Source organism: Manduca sexta, chromosome 20 (genome assembly GCF_014839805.1).
Source record: "Manduca sexta isolate Smith_Timp_Sample1 chromosome 20, JHU_Msex_v1.0, whole genome shotgun sequence".
Taxonomy (NCBI): Eukaryota; Metazoa; Arthropoda; class Insecta; order Lepidoptera; family Sphingidae; genus Manduca; species Manduca sexta.
In genome coordinates, this window is record NC_051134.1 from 648,957 (window position 1) to 676,139 (window position 27,183).

General features: G+C 35.5%; 1 protein-coding gene across 1 annotated transcript; it reads right to left on the bottom strand.

The window, feature by feature from the left end:
- Positions 1-40: 40 nt before the first annotated feature.
- On the bottom strand, positions 41-27,144 carry LOC115444065 (acetylcholinesterase). The gene is given in 9 exon segments (XM_037440694.1): positions 41-2,766; positions 3,450-3,607; positions 4,980-5,143; positions 15,234-15,346; positions 15,349-15,385; positions 16,183-16,200; positions 16,203-16,288; positions 16,291-16,325; positions 25,888-27,144. Coding segments are annotated over 9 exon segments (1,914 nt in total). The 5' UTR covers positions 27,078-27,144; the 3' UTR covers positions 41-2,653.
- Between the last annotated feature and the right edge of the window lie 39 nt (positions 27,145-27,183).

Below are 27,183 nucleotides of genomic sequence, written 5' to 3' on the forward strand. Positions count from 1 at the left end.
GAGTATGTGGTATGTGATTTAAATATAAAAAAAAACAAAATTAGGCCAGTATGAGATGATTTTATATGGTTGATATTAAAGAAAATAGAATTTTAGATGAATATTCACAGGTAGACTTGTAAGGTACAACATATTACAAAAATACGAACAAACTTTAGCGTAATTAAACAGCTACCTTAAATATAACATTATAAGAATAAAATTGTTTTTTCTTAGATGTCATGATTCCAAAGTTGGCATTCAAACTTTATTTTTAAAAGTAATACATAGGTACAGTTTCTTTCCTAAATTACCTTAATCTATGATTACATTTGAAGCAGATCACTATAGAATATACATTATAGCAATTACACCACTTCATTCATACCGATTTAGTTTTTTTCACTTTGTGTTCAAAAACAATTTTCACACTGACTTCATCAAACACTATCAAGTTTATATATCGTGTAATGACACATTTGTCTATACTATCAATCAAACTGATTTATAGTTATTTTTGCAACTGCAGATCCATAAGCTCTTCTTTGAAGTATCTACTTATTATAGAATTCTTAATTAAATCATTTTACACATAACTATTACTAATTAAAGCTATCCCATACAACTTCTCAAATTGTGCCTTAATTCAACGTGAAAGCGAGTGTTGTGCGAATTTTAATGATTTTATATAATGTGTACAGACAGCTAGATATACAATACAATCTTCTACTGTGATGTATCGGAAATTAAACTCTACATGCTTATAGTACAAAGGTGTCATTTCACTGGTAAGTGTTGATTTCGTGGAATGAATTAAATGAACACGTGTAAAGGAAATGTGCTAAGCGTGAATACACATTTGCTTGTAATGTAAAGCAAATTATACATTACAAGCAAAAGCATAAATAGCAGTTTAACGTAATGTAACGTTCTTGCGAATGTTCGACGAAATGCTAATGACGCTTGAGCATTTACTTGTAACATTTCTATGTATTTGTTGCAACTTCACAATTCCGAAACAAATTTTTTAATAAATTAATCAATGACTGCAATTCGTTTAGGCTTTTTAGATAAAATATTATATAATTTTATTGATAGTCAGTAAAATATGATTGCAATAATAATTTATGGCTTATACAATGTTTGTTACGTCTAATAAACGCAATACATTAGTTCGATGTTAAGTTACAAGTATCTGCCCAAGTTCATATACATATATATTCGCCATAGCATGTCGATTAGAAAATGTCACCAACGTTTTTAAACTCGCTCAGTGATAGTAATTGACAATCGCATAATAGATTATAAATATTTTATTACCGCTAACATTTTCTTTAGTACAAATATTAGTTAAAAGTATAAAAATTGTTACTAAGTTCATAAGACAATTTTCACTTAAAGCATTATTAAGCTACAAATCACGTACTGATATGTCATATTACGTCGATATCATAAAATAATAAAAACAGTGCCCGTTCTACGTGGCTATTACCGAATGTAAATGTTAAATTTTATTTTGAAAATATTTTATTACGAAGATTGCTATTTGTCTACGAAGAGAAGATATCCATCAGTTTGACTTCACGTCGTGCATTCAATAAATATAATATTTATCACTCCAGATTTTTTTAATATTCGTAGGTTTACATGCAACGGTACGCCTACTCAGTCAGTCAAGACAAAATTGTTGTTTACATGTGCATTTATATTCATATACCGCGACTAATTCTTAAGAAAGGACTATTTACAAAATATACTATCATCTGTTCGAAGTCATAAGAATTTAGAGTTCATAAGATCTTCAAGTGGTTCGAATTCAATAGCGTTCTAAATACAATAGTAGTAAATATATTGTTAAAAATTCTTCTCACAATATACATCCGACCGATATAAAATCTTAAAATTTTGCTACAATAAAGATATGTATCATTTGCTTATAAGCAGAGGCACACTTTGATATGTATAGTGATATATCGTACTATCGTGAGTGAAAGCATCGCTTCAACAATCAAAGCCAACGTATTTTACTAATATAACATCATAATAACACACAAACACATACTAAGGATCATAATCTGCCGATCTGTAATACTTTTATACCTTATCATTAATGTTATGTTCAATATGAAATATCTCACCGCCAACTACGTACAGGAACATCGTCGAAACTAAATTATCTAACAATCCAACATATATTTGCTAAATTTATATTATGAAGCAATTACATAAGTGATTATATTTATTCAACCTTAAATAAACATTTATTCAATATTAAAAACAATATTATTGAATTATAACCATCTAGTATTTTAGTAAACACTTTATTATTTTCAACACTCAATAATTGTCCAGCATTTGCTTCCTTTTTTCCACTTTCATCACTGTTTTCTTTTAAAGTGTTCAACCCTCATTAAAAATATTACTTTCTGAATTCAATTATTTTAAGAAATCGAATTTAAACCAATTTCTAAATATTCACACGATTAATGTCCAACGTAATATAATAATCGATATTGATTCACTCACTTTATATTCATTTCAATTTTATAAGACAAATTGACCAGAACAAACCTTGATTAGCAATATAACACAAATAATTTGTCTACCAACATCAAAATATAATTAATATTTTTTGAAAGTCTGTCGAAATTATTCTCGTGAACGAGATGGCAATTTACAATGATACTGTGGTAGCGAGCGTGGTGAGCAGCACTAAGGGTAGTGCCGTGCCCGCCACACTGCTGTATGGGCCGGTCACAGCGCCGTCGCAAGGGACATGTTCCAATTCTGGAAATAAATATTTATTAGTAGTCGATACAATGCCGATCGTTGGAACCGGATATACACAGGCTGATCCCGGAACGTAAAACAGTTACCATTGAGTCACTGTGACGGATTTTAATACCTTGTGTACGGTGGTCGCTGTTTAGAATATAAAATATATCCATATATATGTTATACCAGTATGTATAAAATATATATGTATATATGAGAATTTTATTATATTTTTATCATTATAATCACATAACGCCCTCTAGTGTGCCTGATTGATTTGTTCGCAAATACACATATACTATTTAATCAATTTGAGTGCCTAAAAATGAATAAGAATACCTCGGCCGCCTTAATGTCGCCTTATTAATCATATACCCTCCAAAAACAATCATAAGAAAAATAAAAGTATGTACACAGATATCAGCACAGCCAAATTCCCTTTTAAGTACCTACATTTTAATTTTACAGTGCAAATTCGAAATTTCAACTTTGTGTTAAATATATTTTTTAGATATGGAATGTAATAACTAAAATAATAATTTCTTATGTTTATGCAATGAAATAAAACTATTCTCGCGATTTTTATATTATGATTTTCTTCCGACGATTTGAAGTCTCTGCAGCCTTTATAGTCACTAAAAAGTCAAAACTACAATAACTAATATGTGTATTTATTCAAGAAATATATTCCATACCATTGAGCTTGTTAAGGAAATCATTCCAGAAGGCGCAGGCGGACGCGCGGGGTCCCCGGGGCCCGGCTGGGCCGCTGGTGCCGTCCGCAGTGTACGTGTAGTAGTGGGGCGAAGAGCGCGAGTACAGCGGCCACTTCTCGTCCGGCTTGTGTGGTTTACTAGAATACAATTTTATTATAATAATATTACTGTATTATATAATTCCCACCGGCCTCTACTACTCCTGAAAGGGTTTAGGCCCTATGCTACCAAACTGACCTACTGTGGGTCGGAGGGCTAAATTAATTTTATAGTATAATGGTGTTTCTACTATTTATGGGCGGTCATGTCGCTTATCATGAGGCGAACAGCAAGCTCGTCTCGACATTCAAAGCAATAAAAAAAAACTATGACCTATATATAAATTATGTGAGTGATTCGACATCACTCATTGTATAACTATAAAATAAAAGAAAATTAGTGGCCATAGTCTAGTTGGAGCTGGAGCGGACTGTTGCGATAGAGGTGAATCTCGAAGACGTGTGAACTATCAACATTGGGACAGTATATAATACATTATTACTGTTAATAAGAAATGGTAAGAGGTAACAGTGATGTCAGAGGGCCCTATTCTAACTATGGGGTATATCCGTATTTTTGCCAGTTCAGGCATTCTAATCGAAGTAGCTTTACAGCGCTATAGATAAAAAAATTCTATTTAACTGTATGTTATTAAGACTGTGCTCGGATACGTACAATTGGACTTGGAAACGACAAATTCACTCCAGTAGATGGAATAATGTCTCTGACTTTAACCATAGGTATTAGAAGATATTTATAATAAACTATTTGTTTTAACGAGAAGGGTTATTATATTATTAGAAACTACGAAAGGATTAATTAAAACCGACTTGCCTGGTGTGCATCTATAAATATATAGCTATGCAATTTATAAACGACCTAATTTGGAAGATGGCGCTAACACCTGATCTGCTTGAACTAGGGCGCGACCGATTTTGGCCTTTAATCTATAGTTCAATTAATAAGTAGGTATTAAAAAAAATGATACTTTTATTAAAGAGGAAAGATTTGTATATACACGTTATACAATATTTAAAACAATGCTTAATATTAAAAAAATACGGATCCTTGAGTGAACTAGTTCATACAAATTTCGAATTTCAAGACCAAAACTAAAATTGGCTTTATTTAGATATATCTAAAATAGGGCTATGTGTTATATATATAACAATGTTTGATCTACTTACAAACATATTTTATAAAAGTTATGTAGTTATTTTAGACCTATAAACTAAATTTTCAAACTATCCTAATTTAAGCCTAAAGGTTTTTTTTTTATTTGTTCTTATCAGTAACAAAGTTTATATTCACTTATTTTTGGATACTAACATTTTATTAACAAAATTTATATTCACTATTTGGTTACGTCAATATTTACACAGTAATCTGCCAGCATGGCGGTATATAAACTATGAGATTTAGGAGTACGTACACACATTTTTATCAAAAATAAAAAAATAAAACATTTACCCGGTAAGTGCGAATCTGGTGAACGACTGCATGATGTGCGCGGCGAGGTCTCGCTCCCTTGTGTGATACTGGAGCGACATGTTCAGGGGGTGGCCGAACACGTACTCCATCTCGTCTCCGTGCATCACGCCCATCCACTCGCCCCACAGGCTGGTGCTCGTGCGCTGGAAATTACAAAAAAAATCGTATAATATTATTAATATTCTAAATTCGAATATTTCTGGAAATATTTATTATTGTTAGGGGGAGCGCAGCAAAAGCGCAGCGCAGGAAATTGTCACACGCATGAACCATGTCCTTGATTATAATATGGAATACTTTTATCCCAGTAATTTGCTGTCGTATGAAAATATTTGTTTTTTTTTTTCAATAGATGGCACATACACATGGCGCTACGGATTGCGATAGTGATATAGAGATATATAGATGGCAGAGAAGGCACCACGCGCGGGTGAGGTCGTGACAACATCTAGTTTACTATAGGTTTATTTCTTTTTGTACGAGTATAGTAAATGTCTTTACTGAACTTGATGGTATGGGAAATGTAGTTGAGTATCTATTTTCAAGAAAAGTTTATACCTCCCCAATTGACACAATCAACCCAGCCTGTTTGAAATTAATTATTTTCGAAGATAAGCATGATTTATCGAAATACACGACTAGCAACAAAAATTTCCTGCGCTCGTTTCAGTTAGATGATTATTGTATCAGAAATGTAGGAATAACTTGAAAAATTTATTATTAAACATATATAGACTTATTATTGATAGGCACAATGGAGTATTTTCTCAAATAAAATTACAGTATGGAATATGAGCAGAAATTGTGAACTATAAAATCAAATCTACATAATTACATCATCTTGGAAAATTTTGTTTATGTAATGTTATGAACACAACACTATTTGGATTGTTATTGTTTCCAAACGCCTACAAACTACTCTGGCATTTGATACTGCTTTCTACATAATCAGTAATAATTTTTCCAAGCAAACTAAATTCAAAAACCGCCTACATATTTTAACATTACGCGCATCCAACTTTATTGTTTTTATTGATAAAAGAACTTCATCATTAGCCGGCATACATAGGATTACAAATTAATTTTATAAACGTTTACTTGGAGGACAATTAAAACCAATAAATTTCCTTTAATATCTTTTTTATGACATTTTTGTAAGGCATTTGATTAAAAGACGAGTTACGGTGGCAAGACCTATTTTATAATGCAAGATGGCAAGAAGACGGCTTATGTTATGCGTTGTCATGCATGAGCTCAAGCAACGTACATAATACGGTGGAAAGGTCACTCCACATATATAATGTAACGCCTCTTATATAATCTGGGTAGCGTGTTATTTTCGCCCTCAATTTCCTATCTGCGTATCCGCTCACAAACTGAATATGATTCCGATCTAATATCCATGTCTTACCGGTTACTGATATTAATTAGTATAATATTTCACATAATAGGATATGCTGGTTTTGTTCGGATGGGTAAAATAGTTCTTGATATAAGGCTAGGTTATAATTAAGTTCGGTCAAATATATAACTTAAGACATTTTTAGTTGTTCTAGATGTGAAATCGAGGCTGTAATTGCATTTTGATCATTGAAATGTGATGCATTAATGTTTCATGTTATTAAAGAGATTATTTTTGTCTAAATAGCATAATGATTTTTTTTTAATTTTTAAAGTGTAGATAGCGGTGTAACATACCCGCATTTCACCATCTAACTTCCTAAGTAAAAACGACCTCATAGCCAGGCGTATTTTTTATAAATCACTTATTAGATACGATATTTTACTACGATAGTATGATCTATATTATAATTATAATGCCTACGCGGGCATGTGTGCATAAAATATTATGTAAACACGCTACTTACCAAGTATTCATTTGTATGCATATGCCCACGCATATTTCTGAATACTTAATAGGTCCTTATAAGGGTTTGGTACCGTCGCCTACTCGGTTTTTGAAAGGTTATGTCAACAATATAGAGCCTGAATGTTATTGTACGTTTCAGAAAAAAATCTTGGATTTGTGTTTCAATGCGTAGGCAAGAATTTCAAAACGTGGGTTGATACATATAACATAAGTGTAATTCAGTGTGGTAGTATGTAACAAAATGACTTAAGAATTATGGTCTAGAATATATTTTTTATTAATCTATATGTTGCTCGCTGCTTCACCCACATTTAAAGCCTCAACCACTTAAAAAAACCCTTAATCATTAATAAATGATCATACCATACTAGCATCATGTGTTCGCCGCCAAAATCTCTATTTAAAAATTATATTAAATATCATTTATTAACTACGAGAGCAAGCAATCGGGGTAAAAAGTAGCCTATGTTTAATTCAAGACATGGTCTATATGCTCGTCATCTAAATTCGTTCAACTGTTTCGCCTTTAATTCTAACAAAAATCCAAATGTTTTTAAAAACATTCGCATTTATACTATTTGTAAAATAAGTTTGTAAAAATGACACGTATTTGAAAAGATTTAAAGCACATAGTTTTAAATGGCTGTCGAGGTACGGACTTAGGCATAATCTAGCAAGACATTGGAAATAAAGGTACGATAATAAACTAGAGGCAGTGTCGGGAGCAGAAATGGAACGGCGACGGGTCACAACTCGAAATAGCTCGTTAATCTGTGACCTTTGGCCCCGGTAGCCAGGCTGACCCATGCCTAATTTATTAAAACTACATTCGTTTGTTACCGGCGCTATGTACAGACCCCACTTTACATCATCGTTTTGTTATTTTACTAATGTTGATTTAATTAAGAATATGTCCTTTCGTAAAATGACTTTGAACTTGAATTCTAAGTCATAGTGTTTAATGATGTTGAATTTGGAGGTAAAAGTTATGAATTTGTTCCTTATTTTTATTAATATATAAATGTAGGTAGTAATTTTGTTCTACTATCAAAGCTTATTGAACAAAAATAGCCTATACATACACAACGTGCGACTTGGGAGCGATTAATTATGACCACCTATAGGCCCAAAATATCCAGAAGAATTACGATTTGATTATTCTTCTGCAATGTTTTAAGGAATACAATTATATGAATGGGCCTCCAGTAGAAACGTCAGCAGACGCATCTTTTACTGCGCGTCCATGAAACAATTTTGTGTTGTGTGCCCGTCAGTTGTTTGTGAGAGTGCTGAGCTGTCACTTCGAATCATATAAAGCAACTCATTTCCTGCTTTATAAAGATGACTACAGTAGCTTCACAGCAATAATGTTGTTTACCTTTTGCCTTTCTTAGTAAATTTACCATTTGCATGTGAACTTTCACGCAAACGTGCCGAAAAGGGATCTAAAATAAGGTGAATCTTTTACGTAGACAGTGAAAATAATGACGTTAAATTAGGTCACCACTATTTTATGTGCGGTGGAGAATGTAATATAAGTTTTGCTGCCTAAAAATTCACGAGCAGCTCTTTTATTATTCATTCTGTGGAAAGACAAATACTCGGTCGTCACTTGGCTTGTTTTGGCGACTCGTGACCCATAAAGAATGTTCGCAGTCTCTGCTCGTCCGTCAAATCGCTATTTGGACGACAAATCACGAACGTCGCCGCTCCTGCTAACTTCCTGATTTATTGTCGGCCATTCATCTTATTTTATTCGTATCGGGGTCAAATGTGGCAGATTTTGGATAAGTTACATAATTTGTTAATACATTAACGAGTAAACTGAAGCAATGATGGTACCATTTGCCACTGAAGTATGAATACGAAAGAAACCCCACGTAGCCTTGATGTATGGTTTTTACTTCTATATGTGTCTTATAAATACTATCAAATATCAACTGTAGTAATGAAAATCTATTTGTTGAACTCGGATAATTGTTGTTTAACCTAGTTATAACAAACTTTTTTTTAAAGCCGTTTGTAACAAAAGACCGTAAATACTATAGCTAGTTATAGAACGGACATTAGGTTCAAATTTGTGCTCCAAAAGTTATTACATATTAGTAATACGTCGTTGTCTTTTTTTAAAAATCCTTGTCGTCCCTTCGATTTTAATACAAAAACAACCTATTCACAGAAAATTTGCTAACATGCGCATTAAAAACGTGCAAATCACGATACAGAAAAATATAAAGTATTTTCACATTAATGTTTTATTATTTCACGGTACATTTAGTAACCATCGCATGAGTGCAAAATTGTGACAATCTTCCCAATGTCCACTCTAACTATAGTGGTTAATGTATTTGGTTCTAAATAATCTTAAACTCTTTATTGTGTCCCACATTCAAAGTATGATTTTTTATTCAAATTAGAATTTATAAATAAACAGAGGAATAATTAATGGATTTTCAGATTGTTTATAAAGTCTTGACTTCCAAACGGAATGTTCGGAAAATGAAGGGGCAAGCATTAATCTCGGGCGACATCAAAACATTCCTCGAACTTCAAAGTTGTTTAATTTATAATTTAAAAAGTATTTGCCATTACAAAATTATTTCAGTGTTTATCCTAATAAACTCTTAAAACGATCAGGTTAGGTACATAATTATTATATTATATATTCAAGTAAATCTAGCTACAAGCCTTTATCTTTACATAGTATATAAAAGTAAGATTGATTCAATGTAAAGGGTTTTTGTTTTTTAGAGCCTTGAATTTGAGTTTTCTTTGCTATATTTTTTTATCAAATTCTTTAATTTTGGAGCACTATACATAGTGCTGAATATCAATATGTAATATTAAACAAATAATTTAGTAATATCAAAAAAAAATTTCCTACTTATAGTAAAAAAATATGTTATAAAACCAGAAATAAATATAATATATAATAATATCAGCCCTGTATTATATTCTTGCCCACTGCTGCGCACGGGCCTCCTCTACTACTGAGAGGGATTAGGCCTTAGTCCACCACGCTGGCCTAGTGCGGATTGATAGACTTCACACACCTTCGAAATTCCTATAGAGAACTTCTCAGATGTGCAGGTTTCCTCACGATGTTTTCCTTCACCGTTAAAGCGAACGATAAATTCACAAAGAATACACACATGATTTTAGAAAAGTCAGAGGTGTGTGACCTTGGGTTTTGAACCTGCGGACATTCGTCTTGGCAGTCCGTTCCACACCCAACTAGGCTATTGCCGCTTTTTAAAATAAAGCTTATGTGTAATTAACGTTAAGCGTCTATTACATGTGCAACCATAATCAATAATTAGATATGTCAGCATCAACATAATTAATCTTACTCATGTTAACTAAATTATCTGTTTTGCATATGCATGCCTTTACTACTCGAAGGCACGTTCAAACGAACGAACAGAAAACGAAACAAGAATCGTTGGATAAAGAGGTATTCCCCCGGGAATCTGAAGATTCCGAGCGAAATATACAACCATAACGGGGCGGCAAATAATGCTTCATATATTAAAATTATACAATTCAATGTAGGCGACAATATTATTCACTAAGTATACGTAAGTATAAAACAGACATGTAGAAATAAAATTACTGGTACATTAATAATATCTGAAGACTTGGGTACGAGTGGAATGTAATGCCATGCGATGCCTTGGATTGTTTTTGTCAATTTTATGTTTAAAGAAACATTCTGTACAAAATTTTTTTTGGTATATTTATTTGTTAATCGGAAAAACCTGGAAACTTCTGAACCGATTTTGAAAATTCTTTTATTAATAAGAAAAAGTGTTCCCCTGAGTGCGTTTGTTTTTATCTCGGGAATGAACGTTAATGCGGGCAGACATAAGCAACGATAGACACAAGCAAAAGTGAATTATTTAATAAGAAAGAGACCTGATTCATGAATGAAGTAAAGTAGACCCATGGTACAGTGATTTGTGAAGATTGTCAAATATTCCTTGCTTTCACAACTGCAACTTACAACTCAACAATGGGATAGAGTGCTAAATGAACATACACATAGCTACATACGTCATACTGTATTTTTCAATAGAACTTCCGAAAAATATAAACAAATTCTACTCCATACCTGAGGTTGTACCAGTGTACAGTAACAATGTTTCATCCGTATTCATCCATTTTCATTTTAATTTCGTGCATCTTGATTCGAATGCACATTTCGCTTGAAATTTAAACAATGCCTGGATGATTCATAAAAACGCAGAGTAATTCTATTTCGTTTACATTCTTTGCGAGTTAGATTGGAAACGAGCTGTATGTACCGAAAATATTATCCCATTCTACATGTTTTCATACAAAAATAGTAAAAGTATATTGTAATTTTTACACACAGAGTCTTTTATGGACTTCATAACAATTTTGAGTCTAGATTGAACTATCTGCAAAAAACGTAGGTACTCAGCCGACACAATAGAAGCACCTCTGAGAAGTTAGTCTCAAGAATTGAATGACAAAAGAGTTAAAAATACCCTAGGGGAGCAGAATATATACAATGTATTGGTAAACTTACCATTGCAACGTGACTGCCTCGGTGGCTTAGTGTATTGCGTGCGCGGTACAACAAAAGTTTGAGATCCCAGGTTCGAGTCCCTGGTCAAAGTGATATTGGGTGTTTCTGTTCCATGAGCCTCGATTCTCGATATGGCAATAAGAATATATTTGGTGGTAGTAAGATATATTTTATATCTGCCCGAAAGGCGACCACCGTACATAATGTATTAATACCCGTCATAGTGGCCCACGTAGGTAAGTGTGTCGCATTTTGGGATCCAACAGACCTGCAAAATTGTGTTGACTGTCGAGAGATAATCATCTCTCGTCAGTTGACATTCTACTGAACCTATTTCCACTTACATCAAATGTAGAAGGGTCACTATTCCGTTCCGGAATAATATATATAAGGATTGCCCCTATCACATCATGGGACGGAACACACTTAGCGAAAAGTGGGTGCCGTAATTGCACTTCTGCCTAGCGTACCTATCCCTTAGAGAATTCACGCATGATATATCTGTTTGTGTTAATGCAACATGACGCATCTATGTTGCTGTTATATGTACGTAGTTCAGACTATTGAGATTACAATGGAATTAATATGAAATTAGTAGATGTGTTCTGGTTATTTCGTATACAATTGGCCACAGTAGTGTTTAAGATCAGAGTAGTTACCAAAGATATTGTAGAGGTGAGTGATGGATCCACCTGGGCTAATAATAATAAAATAATTAATTCGTCATTCTTCTCAATATTTTAACGTTGTACACGAGGTTACTGACATTTGAAAGTGGACCCTATAATTATTGTTCCGGTTTTCGTATCTGCCCATGAGTTGATAGCAAAGAGTCTCGACTTACACCCCCAGGGGTTCTCAAGTGATCGTTGGGTCAGGAGCCAGATGCAGAAGGCAGTACTATTGGACACAGCAAGTGTTGCAAGGCTCTACTTACTTTGAATTCCTGAACACTGGTGGCTTGGATCTTAAGGCTAGCCATCGGAGGATGATTTAGATTTGTTATATTTTTATATATACTTATTTGTCTTCTTTTATATATATGGCGTCATTTTGGTATTGCGTTACTAAATAAAACTTCATGAAATTGACCTAATTTTACAATGACTTATTCGAACCGTAGATGTAAAAGAATACAAGTTTCGAACAAAATAAAAACGATTCGTCGCACCTACATCAATCTCCAACCAAAACAAGTGACAAACAACCTCTTTGAAAAAACAATGTTTACTTTTCAGAATTTCACACAAGTTAAACAAATAAACAGCTCGAGAAATGTAACTATCGGATCACGCCATTCTGAATCACGGCAGCGAGACAAAGAGAGATTAAACAAAACACAAACGAAGGCCAGGATCTCGCTCTCGACGCAGCCCGCGCCTGGGCATAAGGCAAATTATCTTTTTTTTTTAAATGGCGAGACGATCAAGTCAATTAACATTGTCATTGATGATAGCATCGCCTTTGAGCAATTGGAAATGTAAATCTCTATGTACCACTGCGTTGGTCATCATAAAACATTAAAGGTCGATCTCATAATGTCATCCAAATATTAATAATGATGCTTGGTGTCAGAAATACGTACATGGTTACTTTTTTTTAAATTAGAGATTAGATTTTAATTATTATATTATGAATGGAGAAATAAATAATCGTGATTTTTTCTTTTCTTTATAGTTAGTATCGCTAGAAACGTAACATCTGGTAAGGCAAGGTAAAAAATCTTTATTCAAATAACGTAATTTATTATATTTATTCGACTTCAGAAGATGTCTGTGAAAGAACGGCACAAAAAACTCACTAAAAAAGAACAGATGACAAAAAAAAATTAAATTAGCAAACAGAATTATCTGTTCAAATATGAATATTATCTCCGCGTGATAATTCTTGAGAGTTTGTTGTTTCCTGGTATGAAGGAAGGACATTAGGAGGCATAATATTATGTCCCATGACTTCCAAACGTGGTACAGTAACAGTGCATCATGTCATGGATTTACTTTTTATAAGTTAAAATGAAACTAGCTATCAAACGAGCTAGTATTGAGTTCAAACTAAATAAACTATAACCAATAGTTGTCCAGTAGTCGAAATTAGACCCTGGAATTTAATATGGATATTTGTACTACACATTATAAACACATTTTATTTTTCTGTCCTCTATATTAACTTTAAATACGCCAAATCTCACATTCCGCAGTGCGCGCAATGTAAAGAGGTATAACTTATTTCTTCACGTAAATATATAGACTGTGGTGTAAACCCACGCTTTGAGTAAAATTAGAATAGGTGCGAACGCACCCGCAAGCAAGAGCTACATGCCTATAAATCACAATATCAATATATCATATTTTGGGCACCGTTTCTTTAGCAGTTATAATTAATTACGAAGCAATAGCCATATTAACAAAGCCATAAAGAGTATTTGTCGGATTCTATTTTGTATAGAGTTTCATAACTGTTACCACAAAATAAAAAATATCACTGCAAATGTATTTGTGTAAAAATGTTGTGTCTGTTATAATGTTTATCAAGTCTTAATAAGCAACCCGGCTCCGGCTACAATAACAGAACACTGCAATACACTCTTCATACTCAGATTTTATATGTTTTGTAATAAACAGACTAGAGTGTGCTTCGAACCGAACACAACAGTACTTGTATCTTTGTTAAATGAAAAAACAATGAAACCTACGTCCGCTTTTATAATTAAGTCAAGAATTGTTATTTTTCAAAGTAAGTACCTATTGTATGTCCTAAACTGCAAACTTCTTCGGATTGATTGGAAACTGCATTCAGGATAATTATTTTGACCGGCACGAAACTATTATGCATAGCCACTAGGAAGTAAAGTACTTATATAAAATCATACCATAATAAAAAGTTCCCCTATTATATGACAGAATTTTAATAAAGATGTTCTTTCTTGTCGTATCTTATTTTCTGACTGCATTTGCCATTTTACCTACACCTTATGGTTTATAAAAGAAATAACTTTCGTAAATTATAAAACGAAAGACAATAATAACAAAACAATATGATCTCATATCTCACTATACTGCGTAAATATTTTTACCTACTGCGTATAAGCGACGCACAAAAGCGCAAGTTAATATAATAAAAAGCCTTGGTCCGTTTTCGGAGCGAATTCTTTTCAAATCACGGGCGTATAAAATACTTTTGGTTGAGCGCAAGCACGAATTCAAATGCTCTTTGAATTCAGGTGCAACGTCAAAGCAAAAAGCATGTGCGGCCTCTATAAGGGCCCTCCCGTCTGGTTCGTTAGCCAAATTAACGTGTTAGCCAGGGACCGGTTTGCAGTTTAGAGTGCGTCTTCTTCATAGCCTTTGAAACGTTAGCAGACATGCCAGGTGCACGGCGCTGTTTACGTAGATTACATAAACGTTTTCGCACCTTATGTTAATTGCTCGCATGTTTTTAAGTTAATTATATATTTAAGAAAATGTTTATCGCCTGGAAACGTGCGATATAATTTCTTTAGTGACTTAATACGGTGATACCAAACCTGATGTGCCACCAGCGTGTGAGTTCTAATATACTAACGTTAAATCCAGGACTGTTAGTTTGTTACCGTATAAACGTATCAATTAAGTATAGGTAGGTACATGAAGATAGTTAAATTCTATACGCATTAATTCTTAATTTCTTATAACAAACATTTTTGAATGTAGGCCATCTGCCAGCAAGTAAATAAATAATGTTGTTCGCTTGACAAAAATAAAGCTAAGTTTGACATAACTGTAATCTCAACCATAATAGTATCACTCGACAACGAATAAAGCATGGTACATACGTGCGTGAAGTAATAATAGTAGACATCGACCCCTGAGTCAGCGAGCACTTCCGCGAAGTAGTTAGTGGGGCAGACGAAGAAGTAGTCGCCCACTACGTCAGCAATCATCTTCGGTTCAGATACCCATCAGTTATTTCTTCCCAGTCTGTGTACTGTAAAAATAATAATGCTTTTTTTGACATGTGATCAATAATATATATACCTCCATAAAATTTTGCAATAACTCGTAATGAAATAAATTGATGGATGGCGCATTAATTTGTTTATTTAAAAGCAAAAATTATCCCTAAAAATCTTGCCTAGATTAATATCTAAAAAAATCCGTCACATTACTGAGTCGCATTACATATTATATAATACCTATAATATTATTTTTAAACAACACACAACCAATGTTAATTGCAGCCGCAAATGACAACAATAGCGACTTCTTGATTGGTAAATTACGAGGATAAGTGCAGCAATGAATGACTGAGTGTATTTTTGCATTATTGACGGTAATTTGTGGTAGGACATCCTATTTAGTTGCCTGGGACGTGACGCAAGCGGCGCTTCTTCATTTTAAGTATCATTTACTGCTTTTATCGAACTTTAGTGTCCATTAAATTTGATAAACAGAATTAATAATTCCCTCTTTATGTCGCGACCCTCGTTACAAAGAATTTTGTATTTGAACTTAATCCTTGTCCAGAGCTGTCGCCCAAAGTAAAATGAGTATAATAATATGTATATTTAATGTCTCGTAAACATTGGACATATTTGAACGGACTTTAAATGTTGTAAATTAAAATATTTTCTCTTGTTCTTCGCTTCTTTTTTATGGATATTAATTGTGTATAATCAAAATTATTATTTTGATAAATGACACAAAATGAAGAAAGTACACAATTCAAGAAATCCTCAAACCGATATAACACCCTACAGACTAAAAAAATATTAAATGACTTACTTGGAACACAATTGCTTTCTCTTCTTAATTTTTGAGAAATCTTTGAATATTGTATCAACGATTTCTAAAAACTTTTCCCTCTGCAAAAAGCTTGGCCCGTCTTTTCGAAGTAGTCAAGGAAATCGTACAGCAAAAATATGTGCCTGAAAAAAAAATGCTTTAGTATCGGAATCAAATAAATAAATAATAATGTTTTTAAGATGTACCTTGATAACTTTTTATAGGCATTCTAATTTATGACAAATATCTTAAATAAATAAGTAAATATTTTTGTATGTAACGCATTCACGACTTGTAAACTATGCAAGTTTTCAGGTGATAAATACAGAGGTATAACTATGCTCCATTATATGTTTACCTGAATGTAGGTAGTTGCGAAAATATACTACAACGATACCAACAAAAATAATAATTTTATTAAACAGTAAAGGTCAAAGAATAAATAATCAATATATTGTTCACGGATTAGAAAAAAGTTAGAAATATATGTGAGAGGCTACAATAATTGTATCTTTTCATAACAAACAAATAATACATTGTTGAAAAGAAACCTAATAAAATTCTATATCATTGAAACGCAATAAAGCTTAAGAAAGGCGGAGCACGCAAGCCACAGAAACCAATGAGTATTTACAAAGAAAACAGCAACGTTATAAGAAAATTCTTATTGTTATAATAATATAAATCCATTACCTTTTAGAAAATGTATAAAGTAGGTCAAAAAGCTATGAATTATTAAGAAATATAAAAGATTATAAAAACTTAGGGATTACAGTAATAGAGTAGGATAAGAAGCTTGCAAATTTCGAAGCTAAAAAAATATATTTATAATATTTTTTTTTCACGTCTCGTCTGATTTTTTGGTATAACAAAAATCTGTCCAATTTTAACTGTATATTATTTGACGTTCATAGTTTAAACAAAGAATAAATACTGTAATTGAACTTTATTGTTCATCAAGGTAATTTTTTATCCAACCACAAGATATACCGAGAGAACACACCGCAGGTTAGGTTTACGACATTATAAATATTGTCAAGAAGGCAGCGAGCGTTGAGAGTAACTCATTTATTAATGCATATCTGTACATATTAACGTGAGCTATATTTCAAAGGGCTAAGCCATAATTTGGTTTTACGTTCATGAAAAATTACTCAGATGTTTTTGCGGTTACCTGAATGAAAAATATATAATTGTTACAGGGTTAAATTCTTTCATTTATAGAAGTATATAAATGTTATATCAGAATAATCTCAAAACTTTTAAATAATAATAATAGTACCTTATATTTAATAGTCATGTTTTTGTAACATATCATAATAATGTTTTACTTATTAAGATAAATCTTAGGACTCGTGTAAATCATTATTGTCATCCAATATGATAAAAGTAGGAGGTCTTTTATTTATTTAACTTATTCAGCATAGTTAAAACCGTATATATTTAAGTACTTTGCTTAAGGAATCTGTCCATAGAACCGGAACGGACTATGACCATCCCATGAACGTATCAAGCACGGAAAGAAACACTACGCGGACTACTATGTCCACTATAATGTATCAACAGTTTATCATACTCGTGTATAACGCTTAGGCAACGTCACGTCACATAGCCGCGTGTCATGCACGATACGTAGCGACACTAGCAAAATATACTCGCCGACAATTGTTGACCGTCCATGCATGACACGCGACGGTGTTGATCGGTGACGGAATGACCTAGTTGTACAGATAAAATAGGTAGTAGTAACTTTTCAATACAAAAAATATTTTTCCTGTCACGTTTCTAGTACGGTTACAGTATGAACCGGTGTAGTGGGCAGACTTCATTAATTGTGCAACTCTTTGTTTTATTTTAACAAAAGTCAACTAGTATTCAATAAAACACCTGAAAAATCTTGCGATATATTAATTAACAGAGATAAAGGTTTTCTGAGACAAAGCCGTGAAGTATTTTGACGCTTTAACGAACATAGTTGACATGGTATCGCCTTGATTGGGGCAACAAACCGGAAACGACGCTTGTTAGTGTTTAGTGGCGAATATACACCCATACCTCTGCAATGTGTATATGAACTACATTCTCTAGCGAGTTGAGTTCATTTTCTGTTATGACACGTGTAACGTACTATATTACTGTAAACTAATTTAGATTTTTTCTAAGGTTCACGAAATATAGTTTATTGTTAAATTGTTACTCAAGACTCTGACTGCATGGTAGACCTTTCTCGAAAATTCTTTGTATGTTAATTCAGTACATGATCTATTTGTTTGTCAAAATCCATCTAAATCCATTAACCTATTTCTGCAGATACTTCTAAAAATTTGTTCACAATCTTTCGCCCTTATTATACTAATATGTTTCGTTGAAATTATTAAATTATTAATTTTATAAATATTTTCTGTGTAACCCCCGTGTGTGTGTTATCCGCGTTTTTATAAAACGGTAAAGAAACTATATCTTTAGGACAAAATATCCTAATAACAGGACATGTTTTTGTGGTATCGTGATTTCATCTTCATCCAAGAATTATTACAAAGATCCAATGAAGCAAATTATATAAAAATCACAACCAATAACAAATAAATAAATCCCATTTCTATGGAATAAAATTCCTTCGGTTTCATAATAATAATATGATAACATTATGTGGTAAATAATATCAAATAACATATTGTTTATTCGAAACAATATTAATCTCTACAATATATAGAACTTTGAGGGTAATGGCATACCTTCCTAGAAATTCAAATTGATTTAATGCTTGTTTGTACCATCGTCTTTATTCCGAGAATCTACGCGTTTGTGTAAATCTACAACTTGCGGTATGTTAGTTAATTTACGCTGTGGAATAACAGGTAATTCTTATTACTTACGATTTAAAATTGCTTTTGCAACGTAATAAGATTTGTAATTAAATTGGAGCGAGTTTTCTAAGAGAAGGCCTAATTTCACCATGCAAAGGTATTAACTGTCAAATCTTTTTAAGGGCTGTTTTGAATGTACTGTATGTACTGAATTGAGTGTCCCACCATGCTTCAAAAGATGATTCTCTTCTCTAATCAGAGGTTACCGCTATAGAGGTGCGGTAAGTGATCAGGAATGCACATAGTTATTTTAAAGATTAAATGTTCTGCATTTTTTTTTAAATTTGGTGAACTTATTATTATGTTGTCCTAGGATTTTTTAAAACACGTTGGCTCTATTTACGCAAGCAATACGCAATACGCAACTTCTAATATTTGTAAATTTTTCCCTTAATGACATTATTTAATCAAGCGTCTAAACGAAAACCTAAAGATTACGTTTAATCTCTGCGTAATGAACGTCTCGGTAATTTAGTATATGTACATCTATTCTGACTTCACAAAGAAAAAAGACGTATCTAACAACACATTTTTTCTCTGTAAAATATTATTCAGAAACGTCTTTTTCCTTATGGCCGCAGTATTGTCTACCATGGAAAGTCGAGCATGGTCCGAAATAATACCACCAATGGTGATATTTTGTTTTAGTTGTTCTAAATTATGTGTGAATGTTTTGTAAAACATTTCCTTCGTGGTTTAGTAATGGACTGTAATATTTCTTCCATGGGACACCCGATACTATTCGTGTTAATTGTGATGGCCTAATAACTAAAGTTTGTTAATTAAGAAATTAGTGAAATTGTACCTAAAAGCCTAGAGAGCGTGTAATTGGTGAACATATTTAGAAAACAACGATATGACTATGGAAGAGCCTATCAAGGCATGCCAAATTCGTGGAGTATATCACTTGATTGTGTCTATCTACCCACATGGTTTGAAGGCGTGAGCGTATACATGTTTTCTAAAATTACTCTCCACAAATAAAAGATAAATCCGTTTGGATAGATCTCTTTTTTTCTGTATATTTATAATAATAATATAATTATTTATTAGAGTAAATTAATTGGCAACATCCTTATTCCATAATAAACTTGTTTTCAGCGAAATGAATTAAAAAAATATCTACATAATCGTATGACCGTAACCGCTGACAAATACCTATTTGTCATTTATCCGCCCTATTTTGGCGTAGGGGCGTGACGACCCCCACCGCCCACTAGTGGTGCTCACTACCACTAGTGCAAGTAGTCCACCGACTAATGGCGGTAAAACCATTCCAACACGGCGGAAGGAAGTGACAAGACACAAGACGGGCAGCAGCGTCTTGTGATGAGACTTCCGCCACTGCGATCGCCAACCCGCCTGCCAAGCGTGGCGATTACGGCAAAACCCCCTATGGTAAGGCCACATAAAACCGGCCCCTAGTCCCCGGCGGCCCCGCTATTCCTGGCTACGGTAGCGGTCATGGTAACGGCGGGGCAAGGGGTGCTAAGAATCCCCGGCAGAGACCAGGCTACCACAACCGACGAAAACTGGCCCTGGCAACATATAACACGCGCACACTGCGGACCGACGAGAAGTTAGTCGAACTGGAGGAAGAAGTGAGCAGGTTACGGTGGGACGTTATAGGATTATCTGAAGTCCGAAGGCAGGGGGAGGACTCGATAATCCTCAAGTCAGGTAACCTGTTCTATTTCCGGGAGGGCGACCAGCAGTCCCAAGGTGGTGTCGGGTTTATCATCCACAAGTCCCTCGTAAACAACGTCGTGAAGATCGAGAGTGTGTCGGCAAGGGTGGCGTACCTGATACTCAGAATCACCAAACGGTATTCGCTGAAGGTTATTCAGGTCTACGCCCCGACCTCGGCACACTCCGATGATGAGGTGGAGGCTATGTACGAGGATATATCTCGGGCTATACATAGCTCCCAGACCTACTTCACCGTTGTTATGGGGGACTTCAACGCGAAACTGGGCACACGTAGCGGCAACGAGCTGAAAATGGGGAAATTTGGGTATGGGCAACGGAACGCGCGGGGTCAGCTGCTGGCCGACTACATGGAGAGGGAGGGACTCTTTATGATGAACTCCTTCTTCAAAAGCGTAGTCAGCGCAAGTGGACCTGGCTGAGTCCCAAGGGTGCTACCAGAAATGAGATTGACTTCATCATGTCGACCAAACGGCGTATATTCAATGATGTCTCTGTGATCAATGCGGTGAAAACCGGGAGTGATCACCGAATGGTAAGAGGCACATTGAATCTTAACGTATCGCTTGAGAGGTCTCGACTGATGAAGTCCATGCTCCGACCAGCATCTGCCCATATCAAAAAACCCCGAGAGCTTTCAGCTCGAACTCCGGAACCGCTTCGAGTGCTTAGGTGAGTGCGTAGATGTGGATGAGTATAGCAACAGGCTCGTGAAAACTGTCCAGACGACTGGGTCTAAGTTCTTTAAGACCCAGCGTCCAAAAAGAACTCAAAAGATCTCAGATCCCACCCTACAGCTCATGGTAGAAAGACGCAAGATGTTCCTGCAGTCTTCTGGTGACGTGACAGTCTGCCGGAGGCTCAATCGACAGATCTGTAAGTCCCTGAAACGTGATATACGCCAATTCAACACTAAATGTGTTGAAGAGGCTATTGAGCGGAACAGGGGCTCTAAGGTGTTCGCCAGGGATCTGTCCATTGGGCAAAGCCTGCTGACCAAACTGAAGACCGAGGACGGCAGGATTATATCTTCCCGACCGGAGCTCATGGGTGAGGTAGAGAAGTTCTACGGACAGTTATACACGTCAACACGACGACCTGTTTGCAGTGCGGCCACAGATCCAAGAGCCCCACTAATCCGACACTATACCGAAGACATCCCGGACATCGACCTGTGCGAGATTAGTATGGCTCTCGGGCAGCTGAAAAACAACAAGGCTCCGGGTGATGACGGAATAACAGCAGAGCTTCTAAAAGCGGGCGGACAGCCAATATTAGAGGCTCTCCAAAAACTATTCAATTCCGTCATTCACGAGGGTACCACGCCCCAGGCATGGCACAGGAGCGTGGTGGTGCTCTTCTTTAAAAAGGGCGATAAAACCCTTTTAAAGAATTACAGACCCATCTCGCTCCTGAGTCACGTCTACAAGCTGTTCTCGAGAGTCATCACAAATCGTCTTGCTAACAGTCTCGATGACTTCCAGCCTCACGAACAAGCCGGATTCCGAAAAGGCTATAGTACCATAGACCATATACACACGCTGCGGCAGGTTATACAGAAGTCCGAGGAGTATAACCGGCCCCTCTGTCTAGCGTTTGTGGACTATGAGAAAGCCTTCGATTCGATCGAGACCTGGGCAGTGCTTCAGTCTCTCCAGAGGTGCCAAATTGACTATCGGTATATTGAAGTGTTGAAGTGCCTATACGAAAACGCCACCATGTCAGTCCGCCTCCAGGATCAGTACTCGAAACCTATCCAGCTACAGCGTGGCGTGAGACAGGGAGATATAATATCTCCGAAACTGTTCACCGCTGCACTGGAAGACGTCTTCAAGCTTCTGGACTGGAGAGGACTCGGCATCAACATCAACGGCGAGTATTTGACTCACCTTCGATTTGCCGACGATATCGTAGTCATGGCTGAGACCCTAGAAGACCTTAGCGCAATGCTCGATGACCTCAATAGCGTTTCCCAACAAGTGGGTCTCAGAATGAACATGGATAAGACAAAAGTCATGTCTAACCACCATGTCAGACCCACCCCTGTCAAGATAGGAGACGCTACACTTGAAGTTGTCGACGAGTACGTCTACCTGGGACAAACAGTCCAATTAGGTAGGTCCAACTTCGAGAAAGAGGTCACTCGTCGAATCCAACTCGGCTGGGCAGCGTTCGGGAGGCTCCGACACATCTTCTCGTCCCGAATACCGCAGTGTCTCAAGACGAAAGTCTTTGACCAGTGTGTGTTGCCAGTGATGACATATGGAAGTGAGACGTGGTCGCTCACTATGGGCCTTGTCAGAAGGTTGAAAGTCACTCAGAGGGCAATGGAGAGGGCTATGCTCGGAGTTTCCTTGCGGGATCGAATCACAAACGAGGTGATCCGCAGGAAAACCAAAGTAACCGAAATAGCCCTTAGAGTTGCGAAACTCAAGTGGCAGTGGGCAGGGCACATAGCTCGTAGAACTGATGGCCGTTGGGGCAGAAAAGTTCTGGAGTGGCGACCACGAACCGGGAGTCGCAGCGTAGGCCGGCCCCCCACGAGATGGACCGACGATCTGGTCAGGGTCGCCGGAGTCCGATGGATGAGGGCGGCCCAGAACCGGTCCCTGTGGCGCTCAATGGGGGAGGCCTATGTCCAGCAGTGGACGACTCAAGGGCTGAAATGATGAATGATTTATCCGCCCAGAGGCCTACCGAAAATTCGCATTGTCAGGTCAAGGACAAATAGGAGTAGCCGCTCAGGAACACCTCACAAGACATTACTGCGTGAATAAGCTTTTAGCTGATGTTGATGTTAAAAGATGGTCCCAAATATGCTTTTATACCCCGTCAAGTGTCTATACAGGGTGGAATTTATTTCATTATATACTCGAAACCTCTGCACTCAGTCATTAACATAAATGAATCTACAATGTTAAATACGAATAATGAAAAAAAAATCGGTGACATGAAGTAAATTTTCAGATTATAGTAAAAATTTGACTTCGGTCCGCGCGAAAAAGAAATTTATTTTTTATTTTAAAAAAACCTAGGATTTTGTAGACACCATAAGTAACACATTATAAACAATTAGAACGTTACATATTTTGTACAAATCAAAGTAACATTAATAAAATTATTTAAATAATTCAATCAATATACTTCAAACATATAATCTCAATACATTTATTTATTTGATAAATACACTAAGGTAAGATTATAAATATTCAAATACATATGACATTACCTTTCACCCAGAGTGGTATTCTCTTAAATTCGTCCAAATTCTTCGAGAACCCAGGTACAAAGAGAGCATTAAATATGAAACCGACATGGAAAATCAAGAATGCTAGCTTCACATCACCTTGGGAAATTATTTTAACGAAAACTACAATTTCTAACAAAACAAAGCGACACATATACCGAACAAAACATTTCTTAGTCTTTATTGTTTCTTTTTGCAATAAATAAACAAAAAATATTACCTATAAATATTTTATTAAAAGCAATTTTATATAAAATTCTCGTAATGAAAATAAGGAATATGAAACAAACAGTTGTTATTAGTAAATAATTGTACTGTATCATAATGAGTTCCAGAAAATATTTACATCACACATCACATCCATATTTACTTTTGAACGAAGAGCGGAAAGCACGTTTCCGCAGTGGTATTACTTCAATAAATTTCCATTCCCAATATTTATCTCATAGAAAATACAGAAGTAGATTGAACTCCCAGTAACTAACTAGAAAAAGAATAGCGGAATCTAAATTTTTAATACAATGCACATATAGTCGAAAAATTCGAAAAACACATTTTTGCAACCTTTGACCTTGAATAATTTTTTTTGCAGACATGGGATCGATGGGGACTTTTCACAATTTCATAAGAATGGTGTCCTTAACTATGCAAATTTTCAGCTTTCTGGGAATTTTTGCAAGGGTCAATGTCTAAATTGACCGGACTAATACTAAATGACGTTCTACTTTTAATGCGTAATGGTAACTCTCTGTTAAACCGTGTGTTTACAATAGATATAATTTTGCCTTATCAAAAAACATAAACTATTTTATCATCCAAACCACTACTCGAGTTTAAAGAATAAAAAAGGTAAGATTTTTTGCTTTAGAGTTTCATAATATGTAATCTTAACCCATAATAAAAAAATAACCTAATAGATATGTTTGTTACTTATTATAACATTGATCACGCTATGTTTGCGTGTTTGGTTTCTGCAAATTCACTGCTAACTTTCCTAATAAATAAATATTTTGGCCGTAACTATTATACTGTGTACAGTCAAGGCTCTGACTGATTTTAATATTCTGCGTATTTACGATTGAAAATTGATAAAATCTCCTTTCAATAAATTATTCCCCAGATATACGATATCAGCACCTCTCAGAAGAGTCTATTTAAATTTAAAAGTTGGTTGTAAAAGGAATATCTCGCTTTCGATGACTTGTTTTTAACTGAAGGTGAAGACGTCTCTAGAGAGGTGAGTGCGTAGCAACTGAAAGAGAGAGGTAACTATGGGGTGTTGAGTTGGGCGGTGGAGGCATCGAGCGTGGGCGAGTCTGTAGTACTTTGTAGTACGACTAAAAATCCACAGCATGTTATTGTTGTGTCTACATAGATTTGCGCAGGCGCGACGCCCGGCGCCGGCTGCTATCCGGAGCTAGATACGAATGACCTCGAACTCTATACCCTTAATATCAACTTCAGAAACCCAACCACATGTTACACAAACAAATACGTTTCAGGATTTTAGTAACAAATATTAACACTAATACTCATTGTACATTGCATTAATTACACATTGTATTTTACAATGTAGTCGTTAAATAACATTGCTGAGATCGAGGATAATTTTGTGATGACATGTGTGGTGCAGATGTGCCGACTGTGACGTTGAAATAAGGTGTTCGATTTCCGTTTTGAATCGTTTATATGACGGTCAAAGTGACTAATTTATGGATATTATATGGCGATTACACGATATCGTCATTTTATTCTTAATAACAACAATATCATGAGAAACATATTAAAGCGTATTATGTTTTTGATAAGACTGATTACTCCGTTCATAAGTCCATTCATAATATAAGTAATTGTGGACTTAATAACATTATTTACATAACGAACTCACCTTCATCTTGGTTACTTCCCAGAAGTACTTCGGTGTTATGAAAGCTGCCTTCTTTCATCATGGTTTCGGGATCTTTAGGTAAGAATATTCCGTCAACAGTCGGTGCCGAAGGGAATCCCAAGATACCAGTATACGAATTCCATTGTTGTACTGATATTGTCTTCGCATCGACTCCACGCATACAATCCATAACTAAGCTAGGATCGGCAGACAATAGACTGCTGTTGCAATTACAATCATCAACTAACACCTTCCCAATCTCTTGCGCTCTCTCCCCAGTCATCCAGCTCCAAGGAGCATTCAAAGTTCCCGACTGAAGTATTCCTCTTTTAAATAATCCTTTCATTTCTGGTGAAAGCATATGCAAACTTACACTACCGCCACCAGCTGACTCCCCAAATAAAGTAATTAAATCAGGGTCACCCCCAAAAGCACGTGCGTTATCCTTAATCCAACGAATTGCGAGCTGCTGATCCCACAATCCCATGTTGCCTGGCGCCTCCTCACTCCCAGGAGAGAAATATTTGTTCAAATATAAAAATCCAAATGCGCCAACCCTATACTGCATAGAAGCTACTATAACATCACTGGAAGAAGCCATTATATCCGCTTTATATAGGTCAAGTGTAGCCGTTCCACTCATATAGCCACCACCGTAAATCCAGACTAATATTGGCACTTTAGGTCTCTCTGTAAGAGGCTTGTCTTGGTGATGGCGGACCCTTAAGTGTTGCGGCACCCATATGTTCAGATAGAGACAATCCTCTGATATGTTTGTGTTCGGGTTCCACATTTCCTCCCCTTCAAATCCGGGAAAGTATTCGTATCTTTCTTGGTAACAACTATTTGGCATCGACGTGGCTTCCAAAACCCCATGCCACGGTTCAATTGCAACTGGTTTTCGAAACCTGAGAGGTCCGAGGGGAGGTTTAGCGAATGGGATGCCGGTAAAAATATGTACCTCTCGGCCCATTACTGTTTTTGCGTAGCCTTTAACGAGACCGCTCTTGGTTTCTACGATAAGTGGATCATTATGGAAATTCTTTGGTATAGGACTAGTAGTGGGAGTAGTTTGCGTTGTCGACGTAGTCGTGTCATGATGGTTAGCCCATGATCGTCCCCACGCACCCGACATATAAAAGCAAAGTAACAGTTTGGTAAATACAATTTTCCTGTAGTTAATCATTTCGAATAAAGTGGTCAAATCGGCACTTAACGAGATGCTGCAAAGCACAATCGGAAATAGTCCGCCAGCTTAATCAGGTACTTGTTGTAACACATTTCTGGTTTCA